Raw genomic sequence first — 19,177 nt, forward strand, 5'->3', positions numbered from 1 at the left:
ATGCATGTCTAATTATGACTAATTCCATTATCATACAATATGAATACAATAATATAAATTATTTTGCAGATATTTTAAAACACAATTAATATAATACTGTTCACTGTGTCTAGTAAGCTTTCTATTAAAAAGCAATAAAAAAAGTGAAAATATAGGCCAGTGTAAAATAATTCTTTAAAGGAACATGAAACCCAAAATATTTATTTTATGATTCAGGTAGAAAATACAATTTTAAACAAAACTCTATAATTTACTTCTATTCTTCAATTTGTTTCATTCTTTAAACATTCTTTGTTGAAGAAATAAGAATAGACATGGGTGAGCCAATCATGCACAGGATCTATGTGCAGCAACCAATCAGCAGCTACAGAACCTATTTAGATATGCTTTTCAACAAAGGATATCAAGAGAATGAAGCAAATTAGATAACAGAAATAAATTGCAAAGTTGTTTAAAATTGCATGCTCTTTTTAAATCATGAAATAAATAAAATGTGGATTTCATGAGCCTTTAAATTCCACTGACATTAATTATAAGTGACCCCAATTTATGTGTCACATTGTAATCATTAAAAATGATGCTGTGAATATTAATTCAGAGTACCTGGACTCTGTGTGAGGTTTGCTCTAGATCATCTATTTCTTGTCTCATCAATATTTTGTTTGTAGAGGAATTATTTTCAAGACCCTCAATTAGATGTATCCGCTCTCCCACTACTTCCCTGCTGGGACCAATATTGCCAGTCCGTTGATGGCGACTTTCAACTACTCTGGCCACTGGTTTATTAGATCTTCTCCTCACCTCCATGTTTTCTTCTTGACAAAGACAAAATGGAAGAGCAAAAAAGGCCAACAGCCACCAGTTGGTAAGACGATTCAAAGCCATAATGTTGATTAGAGAAACAAAATCCACAGAGAGAAGCGTATCCTGTGCAGACGTCTTCTGAGGAGCTTTCCTGGAATTATCTTGGGTTTTATACCAATTGAGGCAGCTGTACAATTGCAAAAATGTTAAATGCAAAATCAGCCATGTCTCGAGGAAACTATTAGTCATCTCTGTAGACGGTCCAGTGAAATTGATTTGGATGCTTTTATGTCCCACTTAGACAACCATGGTTCTAATTTCGGGGCTTTTACAAGCATGACACCTTACCTTGGCACGTTTCTGTCAAACAGTGAAATAAATATGATGGGAAATTCTAAACGTGTCAAATGGATTTTTAACCCTCATTAGGCATGGAAATTGTATGGATTTGAAGTGTATGTTGGAACCTAGTAGCTTATAATATAGCCAAAAAACTGTTCATCATTCCTGAGATACAGGCCAAAAAAAAATTAACTAATAAATTCTTCAAAAGTATTGGAAAATATATATACAGCACATCATTCTGAAAACCTAGTTTGTTAACAAAATGAAGTTTTGGTATAAGCATAATATGTCCTTTTGCTAATGCAAGTACATTCACATCGAACATTACATGAGGATGTTTGCCAAGCCTCAGTGTGCTAGTCACAAAAATCACAGCTGGTGTGTGCCCAAGCTTATTCTTTTTGGCATATGACTCCTAACTGTTTCTGACAGTCATATGCCAAATTACACAGACTGTCCAAATAAAGAAAAGAAACTTCCCCAACCATTAAAAAAATACAAAATAAATCTTAGGATAAAGAGTACACCCAATAGACAAGACTGGCAGAGTTAGACCCCTTCTAGCCACAACTGAAATGTACACTAATGCATTTTAATTCTGAATCTAAGCATGTTTTGCAATGTTCTTTACATTACCAAAAAAACTAGCATTGTTTTAAGTGAGAACTTTTACTGTGCATGTGCACATGAAGCATATCCATATAGGTTTCATGCAACAACCTTTTGAACAGTGTGTCTGCTCAAAGAGGTGTCAGTGCCTTGTATTATGCTTGTGATTACTTGATTTACATCATACGTGTCACTTCCAGCTCTCAGTAGACAGACTGTTAAAAATGCTGGCACATGAGGCATATTGAGATATGTTTTAAGTGCACATGCACAGAAAAGGCTCACACTAAAAATTGTGATATCCCTTTAAACTCTCACGTGTACATGAGGGAGCATGTCTGTGTATGTTAAAGGCATTCGTTTTCTAACATGTCATCTTTTTTTTTCCATTTTGGATTTAACTGTTTTATTAAAGAATCTTTAAATAAATATATATATATATATATATGTATATATATATATATATATATATATATATACACACACATATATGTATCAAAATCATTTGTTTTACATTTTGCATGCAAAATTATTTTTCTATATATTTCTATTTTTTGTTTCTCTCTCTATCTATCTATCTATCTATCTATCTCTCTCTCTCTCTCTCTCTCTCTCAAAAAACAAACTCTTCCTAAACACTGACAAAACAGTCACAATGATCTTTGGAACGAGACATAGATTACACAAATTACAAAATTCCCATCTACGCATCAAAACAAAATCCAATTGCACGCTGACCGCAGTCCACTCTTTTAAATACTTGGGTATGTTGTTAGACCCTAATCTATCTTTTGGCCTCCACATAGAAAAACTTGCATCTAAACTTTATCCAACACTAGATGCCCTGTACAGAAACAAATCCTGCCTCAGCCCCACAGGAAAGGAAAAGATTGTACAGCAAATGCTGATGCCTATCATGGATAATGGGGACGTAGTATACACACCTGCACCGCAAACTCACCTTAATAAACTTAATACATTGTATAACTTGTTCTGCTGCTTTGTGCTACAATGTAACTACAGGACCCACCATTGTGACATGCTAAAGGAACTAAACTGGCTGTCACTGGAATCCAAACGCACCCTCCATCTTTCCTGCCTTGTGTTTAAGAGCCTTTCTAGAAAGCTTCTACCCTACCTGAGCAGAATGCTCTCCCCTGCTATTCCCCCCTCATATAACCTCCGATCCAGTACCAGCACATTATTTAGTTTGCCTCAATACAAAAAGAAAGCAGCTTGATCCTCCTTTTCCTACAGAGCACCACAATTATGGAATTACTTCCCTCACACTTTAAAAACTTCCCCAAGCCAAATATCCTTTAAGAGATCCCTCTCTACATATCTCAAAACAGAATGCACCTGTCATGGTTGATTATATATTTCCTACCTGTTCTATGTTAAATGTTTGCATACATTGTTTATTATTATTGTTTTTGTATTTTATTGTACCCTATTATATCAATTGCAATGTTTTGTGATCCCAGGACATACTTGAAAATGAGTGAAATCGCAATATATATATATATCAGAATTTAGACAAAAACAAAACCAGCTTTGGTTTTATATTTATAGAGCAAGAAAACTGTTACGACCAAACACCGGAACTGATAGACTGTGAAGTGCAGTGACTGGGACCATATTTCATGTGTTCTCTGACAGCACCTAATTTTGCATTGCACTGAGGTGGATTTAAGGTCATGGTCACATCTGTTATGGCTGCCATAGGCTTTTATTTAGCAAATTCCAAGTAGAGTAAATGAAGGAAGCTTTATTTACCAAGGGATTTTTTCAAGTGGTTTGTTTTTTACTTATTTTAAAGCATTTTACTTTCAATTAAATTTAAAGTAGAGGTTTTCCTTGTTTCGAATTGACAAAACAGTTTGCTAGCGTACAGATGTTTATTTATTTTGAAGTGTTTAGTATAAAAAACATTTTGAGTAAGCCTTTAAACGTTCATCAGTAGTTGAGAGAAACTTGAAACCAGCGGCTGCTGTTCCATTCAGGATCTTCAATAACACAACTATTGTAAAATAAGGGAATAAATATGCTATAAACTGTATACTAGAACAGCAATACCTGATTGAGCGTGTCTTTGTTAATGAGCAGCTTTTATAATTTGCTCACAGTCTGTCAGGGAGCAAGGCTACCCTGTGTGCAAGAGTTGAAACCCAGTGGCAGAGAACAGAAAAATATAAATAAGTCCAAACCAGGAAATCCAAACAGTAGGGTAAGGAGACACGAACATGACTTGAAACAAATGCTTAGCTACTGCAAGTATAGAGGCAGAATAACTCAGCAACAAGTTAGGGCTCAGGCTGGAATTTAAACCCAGCAGGGTCCAGGAACACCCCATTGTCTGGGCAACAGGGAAGCTTCTGATATCTGGCAACCAATGTAGTAAAAGGAGGGAGAGGCATGTCAAACCTGGGAAGGCCTCTCAGGGTGTCTCCGGTGGAAAGCACGCACTTTGGCGGCAGCATGGAGATCACCAACAGGCTCCCAAGAACGTTTACTCTGTACTGTATTCTCTCCAGTGGACAAGATACTCCAGACGTCCACATCATCTACGAGAGTCTAGGATGTCTAAGATCTCATATTCTTCATCGTTATTCACCAATAAAGGAAGAGGAAATGCCACCCAACAAGGGAAAGGGTTAGCAAAAAAAAGGTTTCAATAGGGACACATGAAAAACGGGGTGGATTTTGAGTGTGTCGGGTAACTGTAACTGAACAGTGACCTTGTTGATCACTTTGTTGATGACAAAAGGGCTGAGGAAACAAGGACCTAGTTTCTTGGTAGGACAGGACAACCGAAGATGTCGAGTAGCTAGCCATACTTTGTCTCCTACCTTGTACATAGGAGGGGGTTTGCGATTACAATCGACCTGAGTCTTTTGCTGTTGTTGAGTAATGGTGAGCTGATGGTGAAGGTTGCATAGCAAAGCTCTTAGGTTGCACAATCATTGGAACACATCAGGTATGAGAATGAGAGAAGGAAGATATAGAAAGGATGGTAGATGGTACCCATAGTTGGCATAGAAGGGAGACTATCAGAATCTGTTTACAGAAAGAAGGGGTGGAACTCAACTGCAGTACTAAGTAAATGTATATTTGTTACACCAGACTGTCTGAATCCTTTATTGCTGAAAAAGGAATCCTTCAGTCTAATGGTTCAATATAATTATATATCTTTAGGAATATACTCACTCAGTAGGATACTGAAAGAGGTAGACTTCTAACTGATAATTATCACACTGAGATATTATCAGAAGTGTAACAAGAAAAGGAAAAAACTCAGGCAACAGTGTATCAGTACATGGAGTGGAACTTAGGTAGAAACCCCGGTACAAATATCATATCTAATGCACAGTTCAGATAGTTGGTAGTAAGTTTAGCTGTATGTGTACATAGGATGATGACAGCTGAGAAAAGTACCTTGCAGATAACTTGAAAGAGTAAAAGTAGTTGCTGTGTACCTTCGTTAATGTCACAGAGTGGTTTGGCAGAGTCCGGTACAGGACCGGAAGTGACGTCACGCTTCACTCGCAACTCCGCTGCAGATTGCTGACAGGCAGTAGTTCACACAGGGGTATGAGCTGCGGCAATGGAAAAGCAGTGAAAAAGTAAACATCAAAGTTAAGATACCTTACCCCACTGTAAATAAAGTGACAAGTTCAAGGAAGTTCAAAGTGGCAATATATGGCAAGTAGAAAGGGCTCAGAAATCCTTCCTGGAGTGAAGAGAAGCTTTTAGCAAACAGCTTGGGAATCCTCACAGGTGTAGTGACTTCAATACTGAGCAGGGAGTGAAAGGTGAGCTGCTCTCTTAAAGAAGGAGGAACGAATCAGAGAATTGTGGGTGTAACTAAAAGGAGAGAGGGTTTGTACAAAGCATAATCTGACAGAATCCCCCCTTCAAGGACGCTGTTCCACAGCGAGGGGACGAGGTCGGTCAGGATGGCGACGATGATACAAAGAGAGAAGTCTAGGTGAGTTGAGGTTGGAGAGTGGTTCCCAGGAGTCCTCATCACTGGAATAATTCTTCCACCTCACTAAATATTGAAGAACACCCCTGTAGAACCTGGAGTCCAATATGGTGTCAACTTCGTACTCATCCGGTGCCAGAGGAAGATTTGTAGGAGGTAGAAGGATCCGTCTATCCCTTGCGGGTGAATAAGGTTTCAGTAGCGAGACGTGAAACGTAGGATGTATCTTCAAGGAGCTGGGGAGGTTCAATCTGACAGCGTTGGCATTGACAACCTTCTGGATAGGGAATGGACCTAAGAAAAGACTGGCCATCTTTTTGGATGGTATTTGTAGTTTCAAGTTTCGAGTGGAGAGCCAGACTAAATCACCTATAGCGTAATCGGGAGGCTTACGTCTCCGAAGGTCGTAGTAATGTTTCTGGGACAGCTGGGACTTGCGGATGTTTTCCTGTATCTGGTTAAAATTCTCCTGAAGTGAACAATGGAGATCATCGATGACAGGTGAATCTGAGGAAGGAAGAGTTGAGAAAGTCATTGTGGGGTGGTAAGCATAATTTGCAAAAAAAGGTGTCATTTTGGTAGATGAATTAGATAGGTTATTGTAAGCAAATTCTGCCATAGAGAGATATGTCATCCAGTCATTCTGTTGATAGGAACAATAACATCTCAAGAAATGTTCAAGCCATTGATTCAACCTTTCCGATTGTCCATTCGTTTGCGGATGAAAAGCTGTGGTAAAGCGATGTTCCATCTTGGTCAATTCACATAACTTGCTCCAAAATTTTGAGGTGAATTGCGTACCCCTATCAGTCGTTAAGATGGATGGGATCCCGTGTAATTTGATGATGTGGTCTATGAAAAGGGTAGCGGTTTCAGAGGAAGTAGGGAGTTTATGGAATGGAATAAAATGTGCCATTTTAGTGAGTAAATCAATGACAACGAGTATAGTCGTTTGTCCTTTTGATGGTGGTAAGTCTACTATAAAATCCATGGACACATGATGCCAAGGCTTGTTGGGAATTGGTAATGGCATAAGCAACCCAAAAGGTGGTTTTCTTTCGGGTTTACAGGTGATACAAGTCCTACAACTGGCAATGTATTCTGAAATAGTGGATTTCATGAGTGGCCACCAGTAAGTCCGAGAGACAAGATCAAGAGTTCGTTGGACACCTGGGTGTCCTGCTAAAGGAATGTCATGGCAGGACTGTATAACGTTTGTCCTCAAGGAAGGTGGTATAAAAATTTTCTCTCCATGGTAATAGATACCATTAGTCTTGACTAAAGTTGGTTCAGGAGGAGTTGATTGTTCATTGCAGTAATTCTGAAGATCAGTAAAGAAAGGGGTAGTGAGACCTACGAAGCAATGTGGGGAAACAATGTCCTTTCTGGCGGATAGATTTACAGATCGTTCAGGTAGACGAGAAAGAGCATCAGCTTTGATATTCTTATTAGCTGGTCTGTAAATGATAACAAAATTGAAGCGGTCAAAGTACAGGCTCCAACGAACCTGTCTAGCAGATAAAGTTTTATTAGACTGAAGATATTGAAGGTTCTTGTGATCTGTAAATATATTGATTGGTATAGTAGTGCCTTCCAGGAGATGTCTCCAATGTTCAAGAGAGCGTCGGATGGCCAACAACTCCTTGTCGCCAATGGCATAATTCTGTTCGGCAGGTGACATAAGTTTGGAGAAGTATGAAATTGGATGGAGAGGATCAGTTTGAGATTTTTGTTGAGAGAGTACGGCTCCAATGGCAAAATCTGAAGAGTCAACTTCCAGGGTGTATTGGTATGAAGGATTAGGAAATTGAAGAATTGGCGCAGAGGTGAATCTGGTTTTTAGATACTGGAAAGCTTCTTTAGCTTTTAAACCCCATGAGAAAGATGTTGTAGACCCAGTTAAAACCGTGAGAGGTTTCACTATTTTAGAAAATCCTTTAATAAATTTCCTATAATAGTTTGAAAACCCAAGGAAGCGTTGGAGGTCTTTTTTGGTCTTAGGTTCAGGCCAATCCAGAACAGCTTCAACTTTTTCTTTCTGCATTTGAATTCCAGATGGGGATATATCATATCCCAGAAAAGAAACCTGGGTTGTATGAAATTTGCATTTCTCCAGTTTAGCGTAGAGTTTATGTGCTCTGAGACGTGCAAGGACCTGTCTGACATGCCTCACATGATCTTCATGAGTCCTGGAATAGATGAGTATATCATCCAGATATATAACAAGACATATATCCAGGAGATCACGGAAAACATCGTTGATGAAGAACTGAAAAGTGGCAGGGGCATTGCAAAGGCCAAACGGCATTACAAGATATTCGAATAGACCATACCTGGTCCTAAATGCCGTTAGCCACTCGTGTCCCTCTTTGATCCTAATGAGATTATAAGCCCCCCTTAAGTCGAGCTTAGTGAAAATGGTAGCCTCTGAAAGTCTTTCTATCATCTCTGGTATAAGAGGCAGGGGGTAACGGTTTTTGATCGTGCATTTGTTCAGTTCACGATAATCAATGATAGGCCTGAGGCTGGAATCTTTGTTACGAACAAAGAAAAACCCAGCGCCAGCAGGGGAGGTTGAAGGCCTAATAAAACCTTTTTTTAAGTTGTCGTCAAGATACACTTTAAGATGCTCCAGTTCAGGAGTGCTCAAGGGGTATAAGTGACCAAAGGGAATACGGGCACCTGGTTGAAGATCTATGGGGCAATCATATGCCCTATGAGGTGGTAGATTCTCTGCCTCAACCTTACTAAAGACATCCTTAAATTCGGAGTACTGAGGGGGTAACCCCTCAGAAACAATAGTCGAGTGTAACAAAAGAGGACTAGGGAGACATGTATCTCTGCAATAAGTGGAAGAAAACTTTATTTGAAAAGGGTGCCAAACAATAGTGGGGTTGTGAACTTGTAGCCACTTTAACCCTAAAACCAAACAAAAATGAGGTGAAGGGAGTACATCAAAAGAAATTAACTCAAAATGTCCAGCTATATTGAGCATTACAGGTATCGTCTCATGAGTTATAGGGCCAGAACACATGATAGAACCATCTATGACTCTGATAGGTATTGGAGTGGACTTTTTAATGAGAGGAATGTTTTTCTTGAGACAGAAGTCATGGTCCAAGTAGTTCCCTGAAGCGCCGGAATCAATAATAGCATCATTGATCCTCAGAAGACTTTGTTCCAGCTGTAGGGAGACAGACAGAGTACAATAAGAAGGTTGCATCAGAGAGAGAAGAGATGTATACAAATTAGAGGACTTACATTTCTTATTCTTCAGAAGAAGAGGACAATCCTGGACACTGTGGGTCGGATTGGCGCAATACAAACAAAGGTTTTTTATGCGTCTGCGTTGTTTCTCTTCCTGAGAGAGGGGGCCTCTAAGAAAGCCAATCTCCATAGGTTCTACAGAGGGTTTTGTAGGAGTAACAGAAGTTGAGGTGGTGGAGCTGTTGGAGGTCTTAGGTTTTGGATCTGTTGTATACTTCTCTGCCTTCCTCTCACGTAATCGTCGGTCTATCTGAACAGCCATCTTCATGAATGCTTCAAGAGTTGTAGGTAGTTCAATTCTGGCGAATTCGTCTTTTAACAACTCTGAGAGTCCTAAGCGAAATTGATTACGGAGGGCGACTGGGGTCCAGAGAGCATCCGTGGCGAACTGTTTAAAGTCTGTGATGTAGTCTTCCACGGGTCTTTTCCCCTGCTTCAGATTCCTGAGACTCATCTCAGCAGTAAGCTGAACATCTGTATCTTGAAACATTTCATCCATACTAGTAAAGAAATCCACAAGAGAAGTTAAAATGGGATCCTGATTTTCTATGAACTTATCAGCCCAGTTCCTTGGATCCCCCCTGAGAAAGGAGATTGTGGTGAGGACTTTTACTCTATCAGTGGGGTAGGTCCTAGGTTTCATAGAAAATAATAGGAGACAGGCATTTTTAAATTGCCTGTAGGCTTTTCTGTTTCCACAGAATAGATCTGGAAGGGAAACTTGTGGTTCAATACAACTCTCAGTTTGGTTATGTTTAATAGCAATAGAATCTGTAATAACCTTTCTTAGGGCAGCATTTTCAATCTGTAAATCAAGGAGACCCTGTGCAAGCTGATCAACTTTTTGAGTAAGGTTATATACTATTTGTCTTAAGTCTGCTGGTTCCATAGTTACTTTGGGCTCAGTATTATATCAGAATCTGTTTACAGAAAGAAGGGGTGGAACTCAACTGCAGTACTAAGTAAATGTATATTTGTTACACCAGACTGTCTGAATCCTTTATTGCTGAAAAAGGAATCCTTCAGTCTAATGGTTCAATATAATTATATATCTTTAGGAATATACTCACTCAGTAGGATACTGAAAGAGGTAGACTTCTAACTGATAATTATCACACTGAGATATTATCAGAAGTGTAACAAGAAAAGGAAAAAACTCAGGCAACAGTGTATCAGTACATGGAGTGGAACTTAGGTAGAAACCCCGGTACAAATATCATATCTAATGCACAGTTCAGATAGTTGGTAGTAAGTTTAGCTGTATGTGTACATAGGATGATGACAGCTGAGAAAAGTACCTTGCAGATAACTTGAAAGAGTAAAAGTAGTTGCTGTGTACCTTCGTTAATGTCACAGAGTGGTTTGGCAGAGTCCGGTACAGGACCGGAAGTGACGTCACGCTTCACTCGCAACTCCGCTGCAGATTGCTGACAGGCAGTAGTTCACACAGGGGTATGAGCTGCGGCAATGGAAAAGCAGTGAAAAAGTAAACATCAAAGTTAAGATACCTTACCCCACTGTAAATAAAGTGACAAGTTCAAGGAAGTTCAAAGTGGCAATATATGGCAAGTAGAAAGGGCTCAGAAATCCTTCCTGGAGTGAAGAGAAGCTTTTAGCAAACAGCTTGGGAATCCTCACAGGTGTAGTGACTTCAATACTGAGCAGGGAGTGAAAGGTGAGCTGCTCTCTTAAAGAAGGAGGAACGAATCAGAGAATTGTGGGTGTAACTAAAAGGAGAGAGGGTTTGTACAAAGCATAATCTGACAGAGACAGTCTACTAGATGAATGTTTTTGGCTATTGTATGCATATTCAGCAAGAGGTAAATGTTCCACCCATTCCTGAACATGAGAAGAATAGCAATAAAGGTACTGCTCGAGGGTCTGACAGGTCTGTTCAGTTTGCCCGTTAGTTTGGGGATGGTAAGTTGAAGACAGATTTACGGGTTACAGGTAAACTATGACAAAATTGGGTCCAAAAGTGGGATGTGAACTGAGAACCTCGATCAGAGACAATAGATCTCTGAAATCCATGAAGATGAAATATATGTTGTATGAAGAGTCTTTAGGTGCGCTGGGCTGTGTAGACCGGAAACAGGAATGAAGTGTGCCATTTTAGTACAGCGCTCGATGATGACCATAATTGTGTTGCAACCATGGGATGGAGGTATTTCGACTATAAAGTCCATGGCAATATCTCTCCATGGATGGTTTGGCACGGGTAAAGGTTGTAGTAGTCTTTCGAGGTAGTATGTTTATTTAGGGCACAGACAGTACAAGTGTTGACAAAAGACGGAACATCAGAAAATAAGGAAGGCCACCAGAACTGACGTTGTATGAGTTTGATGGTGTTACATAAGGGGGTACACATCTGTGTAGATAACGTGATTGGACAATACGGCATACCTATTTGAAGACTTCTACATCCTAGACTACTCGTTTGAGAACTTAAAAACACATGAAAAACTGATTGGTTAAACTCTGAATTTGCCATTTGTTTATATTGTTTTCTATTGGATGATGCCCTTGTTCATGTTGGTTATAGGCTTTTCTATATTTACAATTATTGTAAGTTGTTTTTAAATTTCAATCTTTATATTGTTTTTATTGGATAACGTAATCTCTTATGTTAATATCAGTTTTTGCTATACTTACAGGTAATGTGAGGTGTTTTAAGATGCCACACTTTATATTTTAGAATGTAAGCCCTTTTTATGTTGAAGTGCGCCAATATTTAAAATTTAAAGTTTATAATTTTTGCGACTTACCTCATTGTTTTTTAAGTTGGTAATAGACGCAAAGCAACAGAATAGGATAGATTTGGCCCTGATGTAAACCTGATTCATGACATCTGTTTAGGGGAGGTGTCATGGAAAAGGTAGGCAGGGTGACATGCTATATATACGCAATGGATTCTGATGCTAGGCTATAACAGATTGTTTTTACTCTGTTTTCATATTTGCTCTTGAAAAGGGCTTTTTAAACAGCCGAAACGTGTTGAACTTTGTTCGTAATAAATCTTTGAAGCTGTACCTGATGATGTCCTTTGGATGATTTTAAAATAAAGGCTTATTTTTCACTCAAATCTTGTGAGTATGCTCTAACGTACGCCTGCAAAGTTGTATTGAGGTTGCTGCACTATTATGAGCGTTTGTTTTGGAGGTGAGATGGGCCAAAGGAATCTCATATATAGAGGATGTGGACAGCTTCCCTTAAAGTGATACAGCCCTGCCAAATCCACTACACTATCTTTCCATTACACCTATCTATGGGGGGATTTTCTATAAAGTTTGTTGCAAACATATTTTTCTGTATAACAAGATATTTAGCTCTGATCCTTTTACTGAATACTATGATTTTTGTTGTTGTTTTTCTTTTTGTTTACTTCTGCCTGCAATTTTATTTTAGTCTTTTTAGTCTTTTCAAAAATACTGAAACAAACCAGAATTTAACAAATGTTTTGATTGCCTAAGAGTAAATTGCTTCTATTTGAAAGCACAAAATGTATCTAATTTGATTAAGACAACTGCCTGCTCTGTAGACCTTTGATGTTAGTTATGAAAAGCAAAGGAAAAATAAATGAGGGAAACTGAATCAATCAGAATCAGATTACAATGGTATCCATGACAGAAATAAATAGGGATATTTATAAACATTCAAACAACACAAATGTACTGCTTATCGGAAAAGCAAATTCAGTTGTAAATCATTCATTTATATACCAAAAATCCCAGGGAATAAAACTCTAATGAGTTTGGTGATGTGATTAATAATGCCGTTATCCCTTATAGTTAACACGGTCCACAGGGAGGGAGTAAAAGAATACCTCTGATTTTAACAAATAGTGCAAGCCAGCTGTAATGCAAATATCAGTGCCACTATTTAGTATATTCCATTACCCCTCCTCAGGTTTCCTTTGGATCTCCTCAGCAATCTGACACCGATCCAATCCGGTGTTTTGGCTCCAATGTGTAAGTATTCATACCCGGAAACTGCCGTAATGCGAGATAGCTCCCCCCAGTACCAGGCCAAAACAGGAATATCCAACCAACAAAGGAGAGGTCCGGGAAGATTTAAAACTTAGACTTTATTTCAAGCAGGGTAAAATACAGGCAGAGTTCATCTACGTGTATACACAAACATGTAAAAGCACTCGTCTAGTGCCGGCAACATCACAGGTGCCGGCAACTGACACATTTCAGCCAATGGCCTTAGTCATAGCTGTCTCAGATGCTTAGAAAAACTCTCCCTGGATTTTACCCTGCTTGAAATGAAGCCTAAGTTTGTAAGCTCCTGGACCTCTTTTTTGTTTGTTGGATGTTCATATTTTTAAACATGACAGCATAATACATCATCTAAAATACAAATTCCCTAGAGCAAGTAATGTCAAAAAGTTATATAACTTTTAGAATCATTTCACTAAGGGCTCTATGTACTAAGCAGTGTAAGCTGCTTCAGAGACCTTGCAGGACCAGTTCACATATACAAGAATGCTTCCCGCTATGTAAGAAGCAGCAGTCATCAGACCTCTGCTTATTACAATCTCTGTCACCTCTGAGTTGGTGGAGAGAAATCACTCCAAACTCTTTCACTCGGGTGATTGACAGGCCCTTCTCTGATGTGATTGGTCTGCGAGGGAAAGGGGAGGCATTAAACACTCACTTAAGCATGTAGTGCATACGGCACTGGATGAACTAGCTTTGCTGCCCTATGCAGTAAAGCCGAGCAGACAAGTTGAGTACTTTTTTTCACATACACTTTAATACATGTGGCCCTAAGTGTGCAATTTTAGAAACCATACATTTTTTGAATGCATTGTGAATAAAAGAGAAATTTAACATAATGGCACCAGATGATGCTAACAATGTATATCAACCATTATCATTTAGCTTTCAATCACTTCTTGTTTTTTTTTTTTAAATGTGATGTAACTGTACAAAGTCAGCAATGCAACCTAGAAGAATAAGTAATCAATTTTATTCACTTTAAATGACCATTATAGTGAAAAAATAGACATGTCCTAATTACATGTTGTGTTGTGCAACTGTAGTTTCAGCTCAGGATCAGCAGTTCTCTGCAGGTCATGAGCGGTACTTTTAAGTATGCGTTTAACCCCTTTACAGAGGTTAAACACATAGCATTACAGAGTTGCTAGTGATAACATTATATGTTCTAATAAATTGTCATTTTTGTTACTTAAATTGCCCTTTAAATATTTTTTTTCAACATATTTCATATAATTATTTTAGATATTAAACTTTTAATTTTCCAGATAATACAAAGTTGTGCAAGGGGATTTGCAAAAATGGAAGAATGGGCTAGTAAATGGCAAATGAGATTTAATACTGGTAAATTTAAAGTTCTACATTCTGGAAGCAAAAATATGCAGGCTATCTATTATTTAAATGGGAAATGTATTTAAGTGCACATACACATAATAGCTAAACTAAAACTAAAAATGACTGCACAATGCAAGGCAGCAGCTTATAAGGCTTATACGATTTTAGCATGTATTAAAAGATGCATAGATGCAAGGGAAGAATGTTCAATTCTGTTAATATATAAATTGATAGTAAGACCGCACCTTGAGTGTGGATTACAGTTCTGGGGACCAGTTTTAAAAAGGGATATTACAGAAATAATAAAAAAAAAAATCAGAAAAGTAGCAATAAGGGGAATAGAGGATTTAAACTATAAGGAGAGTTTAGCCAAATAGGCTCTGTTAACTCTAAAAAACAAAAAGGTGCATATGATTTGATTTGTTACTTTATGCAAATATATTATAGGCCCATATACAGAGTTTGAGGAATTACTGTTTATGTCAAGGTAATTGTTTGTGGCCAGAGGTCATAGTTTAAAGGGACATAATACACTAGATAGTAGTGTTTATTACATGTAGTTATATGAAAATTGGTGTATATTGTCCCTTTAAGGTTAGAGGAAAGGAGATTTAATCTCCAACAACGTAAATGAATTTTCACAGTAAGAAGAATCCAATTGTTTAAGGAGTTAGTGAATGTTAATTCACTAAATAATTTTAAAAATGGCTTTGATCATTTCTGGCTAGAAACAGAATCCACTCCTGCTCAAGTGTAAACTTCACTATAATTAATCTTTTTGCGAGTGTCGAGTTGTGCTCATGTTACAAGTTGAAAGTAAAAAGTCTGCGCACTAATAAAACCTGATGCACACTAATTTACAGACTTAACTACGTTTTTACGTATTCTCCCTATAGAAGTCAATGGAGAGCACAGAAGAGAAAACCTAACACATATCTCTCACAAGCTAGCCTGACAGGTTATGAATATTTTACATTCCAATGTTCTTCATAAAGAACATAAAGAACAGTATATATATGTATTAATAAAAAAAAGATTCTATTTGAAGAACATAGGTATGTAATATATGCGTAACATTTTATTCTAATGCGGCATCGGGTTACCGCACATGAAGAATTGCTAATCTTAAAGTGTGTTTTAAAAAAATATTATATATAAAATATTAACAAATATAAATAATAATTATTAAAAATTATTATACATACTGCCTCGGTAAGCACTAAGGCTTTCCAATTTACATCTGTTATCCATTTGCCTTGTTCTCTTGGTATCTTTTATTGAAGAGCAAAACTAAGTATTCTCTTTAGAGCTCAGGAGTGTGCACGTGTTTTTATGGCAGCAGTGTTTTGTAACATTATTTGTAGCTTTGTTATACAATGTTGGAAAACACTTCTGCCATAGAGCACTAAAGATACACGTGCACACGCCTCAGCTCTTATGAGCCTACCTAGTTTTACTCTTCTATAAAAGATACTAAGAGAATGAAGCAAATTTTATAACAGAAGTAAATTGGAAAGTTGTTTAAAATTGCATGCTCTATCTGAATCATCAAAGTTTAATTTTGACATTATTGTCCCTTTAAGATTTGCCATTGGGCTCAGTCTCCTTGATGATTACCACGGTAACCTCTTAATAACTTATACCAGAGTATTTTTGCAAACCAGGGGTCCAAATTGTCAATAATCTTCTGCAAATTATTCCATAGGCATTATGGTGCTACTGGCAGCATGCCAACAACATTTTTTGTAAGCCAACTTGGTCTAACCCAGTTGTAAGAGAGAGACCCTGTATTTTTCAATTTTGTTATTTCATTTTCTTAATAATAATATTTTTGTATTTTTGTATCTGCAAAGCAATCTAACAAATGTTCTTTCCACTAAAGTAATTTTATTTTCGCTATTTTGTAATGCAAATTTAAATAGCAGGTGATGTGACCCAGCTGAGAGATTTCCATATGTTACACTTTGACATTTGTGGATATTTTCAATTTTCTTGCAACCTTTAATTTGAGGAATTGTACTTTGCACGCCAGATATCCGGGATTTATCGCTACCAGTAAATTATATATTTCTGTAAAAATCACACCTGCAATCTAAATAACACTTTTATAGTTTAATGAAATCCCACTGCAAGCTACCGTCAATGATAAAATATTCTGGGCCGGATTACGAGTGGTGCTTTGACAGTTGCGCACAAGCGATATCGGGCCTGTTTGTGCACATCGGAAGTACATTGTGTATAACAAGTTGAAATTAAATGTGGTTGCTTGAGCACAGTTGAATTTAAAGTTAAAGCTTAACTGTTAGCATGAATTAAAAGTTTCACAAGGCACATTTAAAATACATGTGAAAGTACAGTAATACTCATAATAACACCATCTAATAAAAATTAATTTAAAAAAAATATTGCACTAAAAAAATGCATGGACCTCTAGTTATCAACGTGTCTACCTCAAATACGCTGGAATTCTGCAGCATATTTGAGGCTAGGCTGATTCGCCTTAGTTATCAAGCCCTAGATATCGGCAAAAGTAGAATTTAGTGACGTAAGCTTTGATCCGCCGGACTCAGTCCGACACAGATCGATTCTTACGTCACTCCAGATGTTCCGCACACAAGTGCGGCACAATCTGACTACTTTTGCTAGTTATCAAAATACTAGCAGGTACGCTCGGCACTTTTCCGGCCCAGCGTACCTGGTTTTCAAACTGCCGCCCTGGAGGCGGCGGATCCCATAGGAATCAATGGGAGTCTGACCATAGCGAAAGTTCATGTTCGCTGCTCCCCAACATCCCATTGATTCCTATGGGAGCTGTCTACACCTAACACCCTAACATGTACCCTGAGTCTAAACACCCCTAATTTGTCCCCCCCTACACCGCCACGACTAAATAAAGTTATTACCCCCTAAACCGACGCTCCTGGACCCCGCCGCAACTATAATAAACTGATTAACCCCTAAACCGCCGCTCCCGGTCCCCGCCGGTCCCCGCCGCAACTATAATAAATATGTTAACCCCTAAACCGCCGCTCCCAGTCCCTGCCGCAACTATAATATATGTATTAACCCCTAAACCGCCGCTTCCGGACCCCGCCGCCACCTACATTATACCTATTAACCCCTATCCTGCCCCCCTATACCGTTGCCACCTACAATAAAGTTATTAACCCCTATCCTGCGGATCCTGGACCTCGCCGCACTAATTAAATAGTTTAACCTCTAAACCGCCGTTCACGGACCCCGCCGCAACCTATCTTAAACTTATTAACCCCTAATCTGCCCCCCCTACACCGTCGCCACCTATAATAAATTTATTAACCCCTATCCTGCCCCCCCTACACCGCTGCCACTGTAATAAAATTATTAACCCCTATCCTGCCCCCCCTACACCGCCGCAACTCTAATAAAATTATTAACCCCTAAACCTAAGTCTAACACTAACCCTAACAACCCCTAACTTAAATATTAATTAAATAAATCTAAATAATATTTGTCTTATTAACTAAATTAATCCTATTTAAAACTAAATACTAAATAATAAAATAAACCCTAATATAGCTACAATATAAATAATAATTATATTGTAGCTATCTTAGGATTTATTTTTATTTTACAGGCATCTTTCAATTTATTTTAACTAGGTACAATAGCTATTAAATAGTTATTAACTATTTAATAGCTACGTAGCTAAAATAAAGAGAAATTTACCTGTAAAATAAAAACTAACCTAAGTTAAAATTACACCTAACACTACACTATACTTTAATAAATTAATCCTATTTAAAACTAAATACTTACCTGTAAAATAAACCCTAAGATAGCTACAATGTAATTAATAATTACATTGTAGCTATTTTAGGATTTATATTTATTTTACAGGTAACTTTGTATTTATTTTAGCTAGTTAGAATAGTTATTAAATAGTTATTAACTATTTAATAACTACCTAGCTAAAAGAAATACAAAATTACCTGTAAAATAAATATAAATCCTAAAATAGCTACAATGTAATTATTAATTACATTGTAGCTATATTAGGGTTTATTTTACAGGTAAGTTACAATTAAACCTAACACTACACTATCATTAAATTAATTAAATAAATTACCTACAAATAACTACAATTAAATACAATTAAATAAACCAACTAAAGTAGAAAAAATAAAAAAGCTAAGTTACAAAAAATAAAAAAATAAGTTACAAACATTTAAAAAATATTACAACAATTTTAAGCTACTTACACCTAATCTAAGCCCCCTAATAAAATAACAAAGCCCCCCAAAATAAAAAAATATTTACAAACATTAGAAAAATATTACAACAATTTTAAACTAATTACACCTACTCTAAGCCCCCTAATAAAATAACAAAGCCCCCCAAAATAAAAAAATGCCCTACCCTATTCTAAATTAAAAAAAGTTCAAAGCTCTTTTACCTTACCAGCCCTTAAAAGGGCCTTTTGCGGGGCATGCCCCAAAGAATTCTGCTCTTTTACCTGTAAAAGAAAAATACAACCCCCCAACATTAAAACCCACCACCCACATACCCCTAATCTAACCCAAATACCACTTAAATAAAAATAACACTACCCCCCTGAAGATCATCCTACCTTGAGTCGTCTTCACTCAGCCGAGCAACCGATGGAACCAAAGAGGAGATCCGGAGCGGAAGAAGTCATCATGCAGGCGGCGCTGAAGAAGTCTTCCATCCGTTGAAGTCATCATCCAGGCGGCACTGAAGAAGTCTTCCATCCGATAGAAGTCTTCATCCATGCGGCGTCTTCAATCTTCATCCATCCGGAGCGGAGCCATCTTCAGTCGAGCCGACGCGG

The 19,177-nt window shown here is 37.7% G+C and overlaps 1 protein-coding gene across 1 annotated transcript in view; it reads right to left on the minus strand.

Annotated features, from left to right (window-relative positions):
- The window catches only part of C1QTNF3 (C1q and TNF related 3), a 223,200-nt gene extending 222,269 nt beyond the window's left edge, over positions 1–931 (minus strand). Inside the window, exon 1 of the mRNA XM_053701192.1 lies at positions 604–931. Within this exon, the coding sequence (XP_053557167.1) occupies positions 604–885 (282 nt within the window). The 5' untranslated portion in view covers positions 886–931. The remainder of the gene's footprint in view (positions 1–603) is intronic.
- Positions 932–19,177: the final 18,246 nt, after the last annotated feature.

This window comes from Bombina bombina, chromosome 2 (genome assembly GCF_027579735.1).
Source record: "Bombina bombina isolate aBomBom1 chromosome 2, aBomBom1.pri, whole genome shotgun sequence".
Taxonomy (NCBI): domain Eukaryota; kingdom Metazoa; phylum Chordata; class Amphibia; order Anura; family Bombinatoridae; genus Bombina; species Bombina bombina.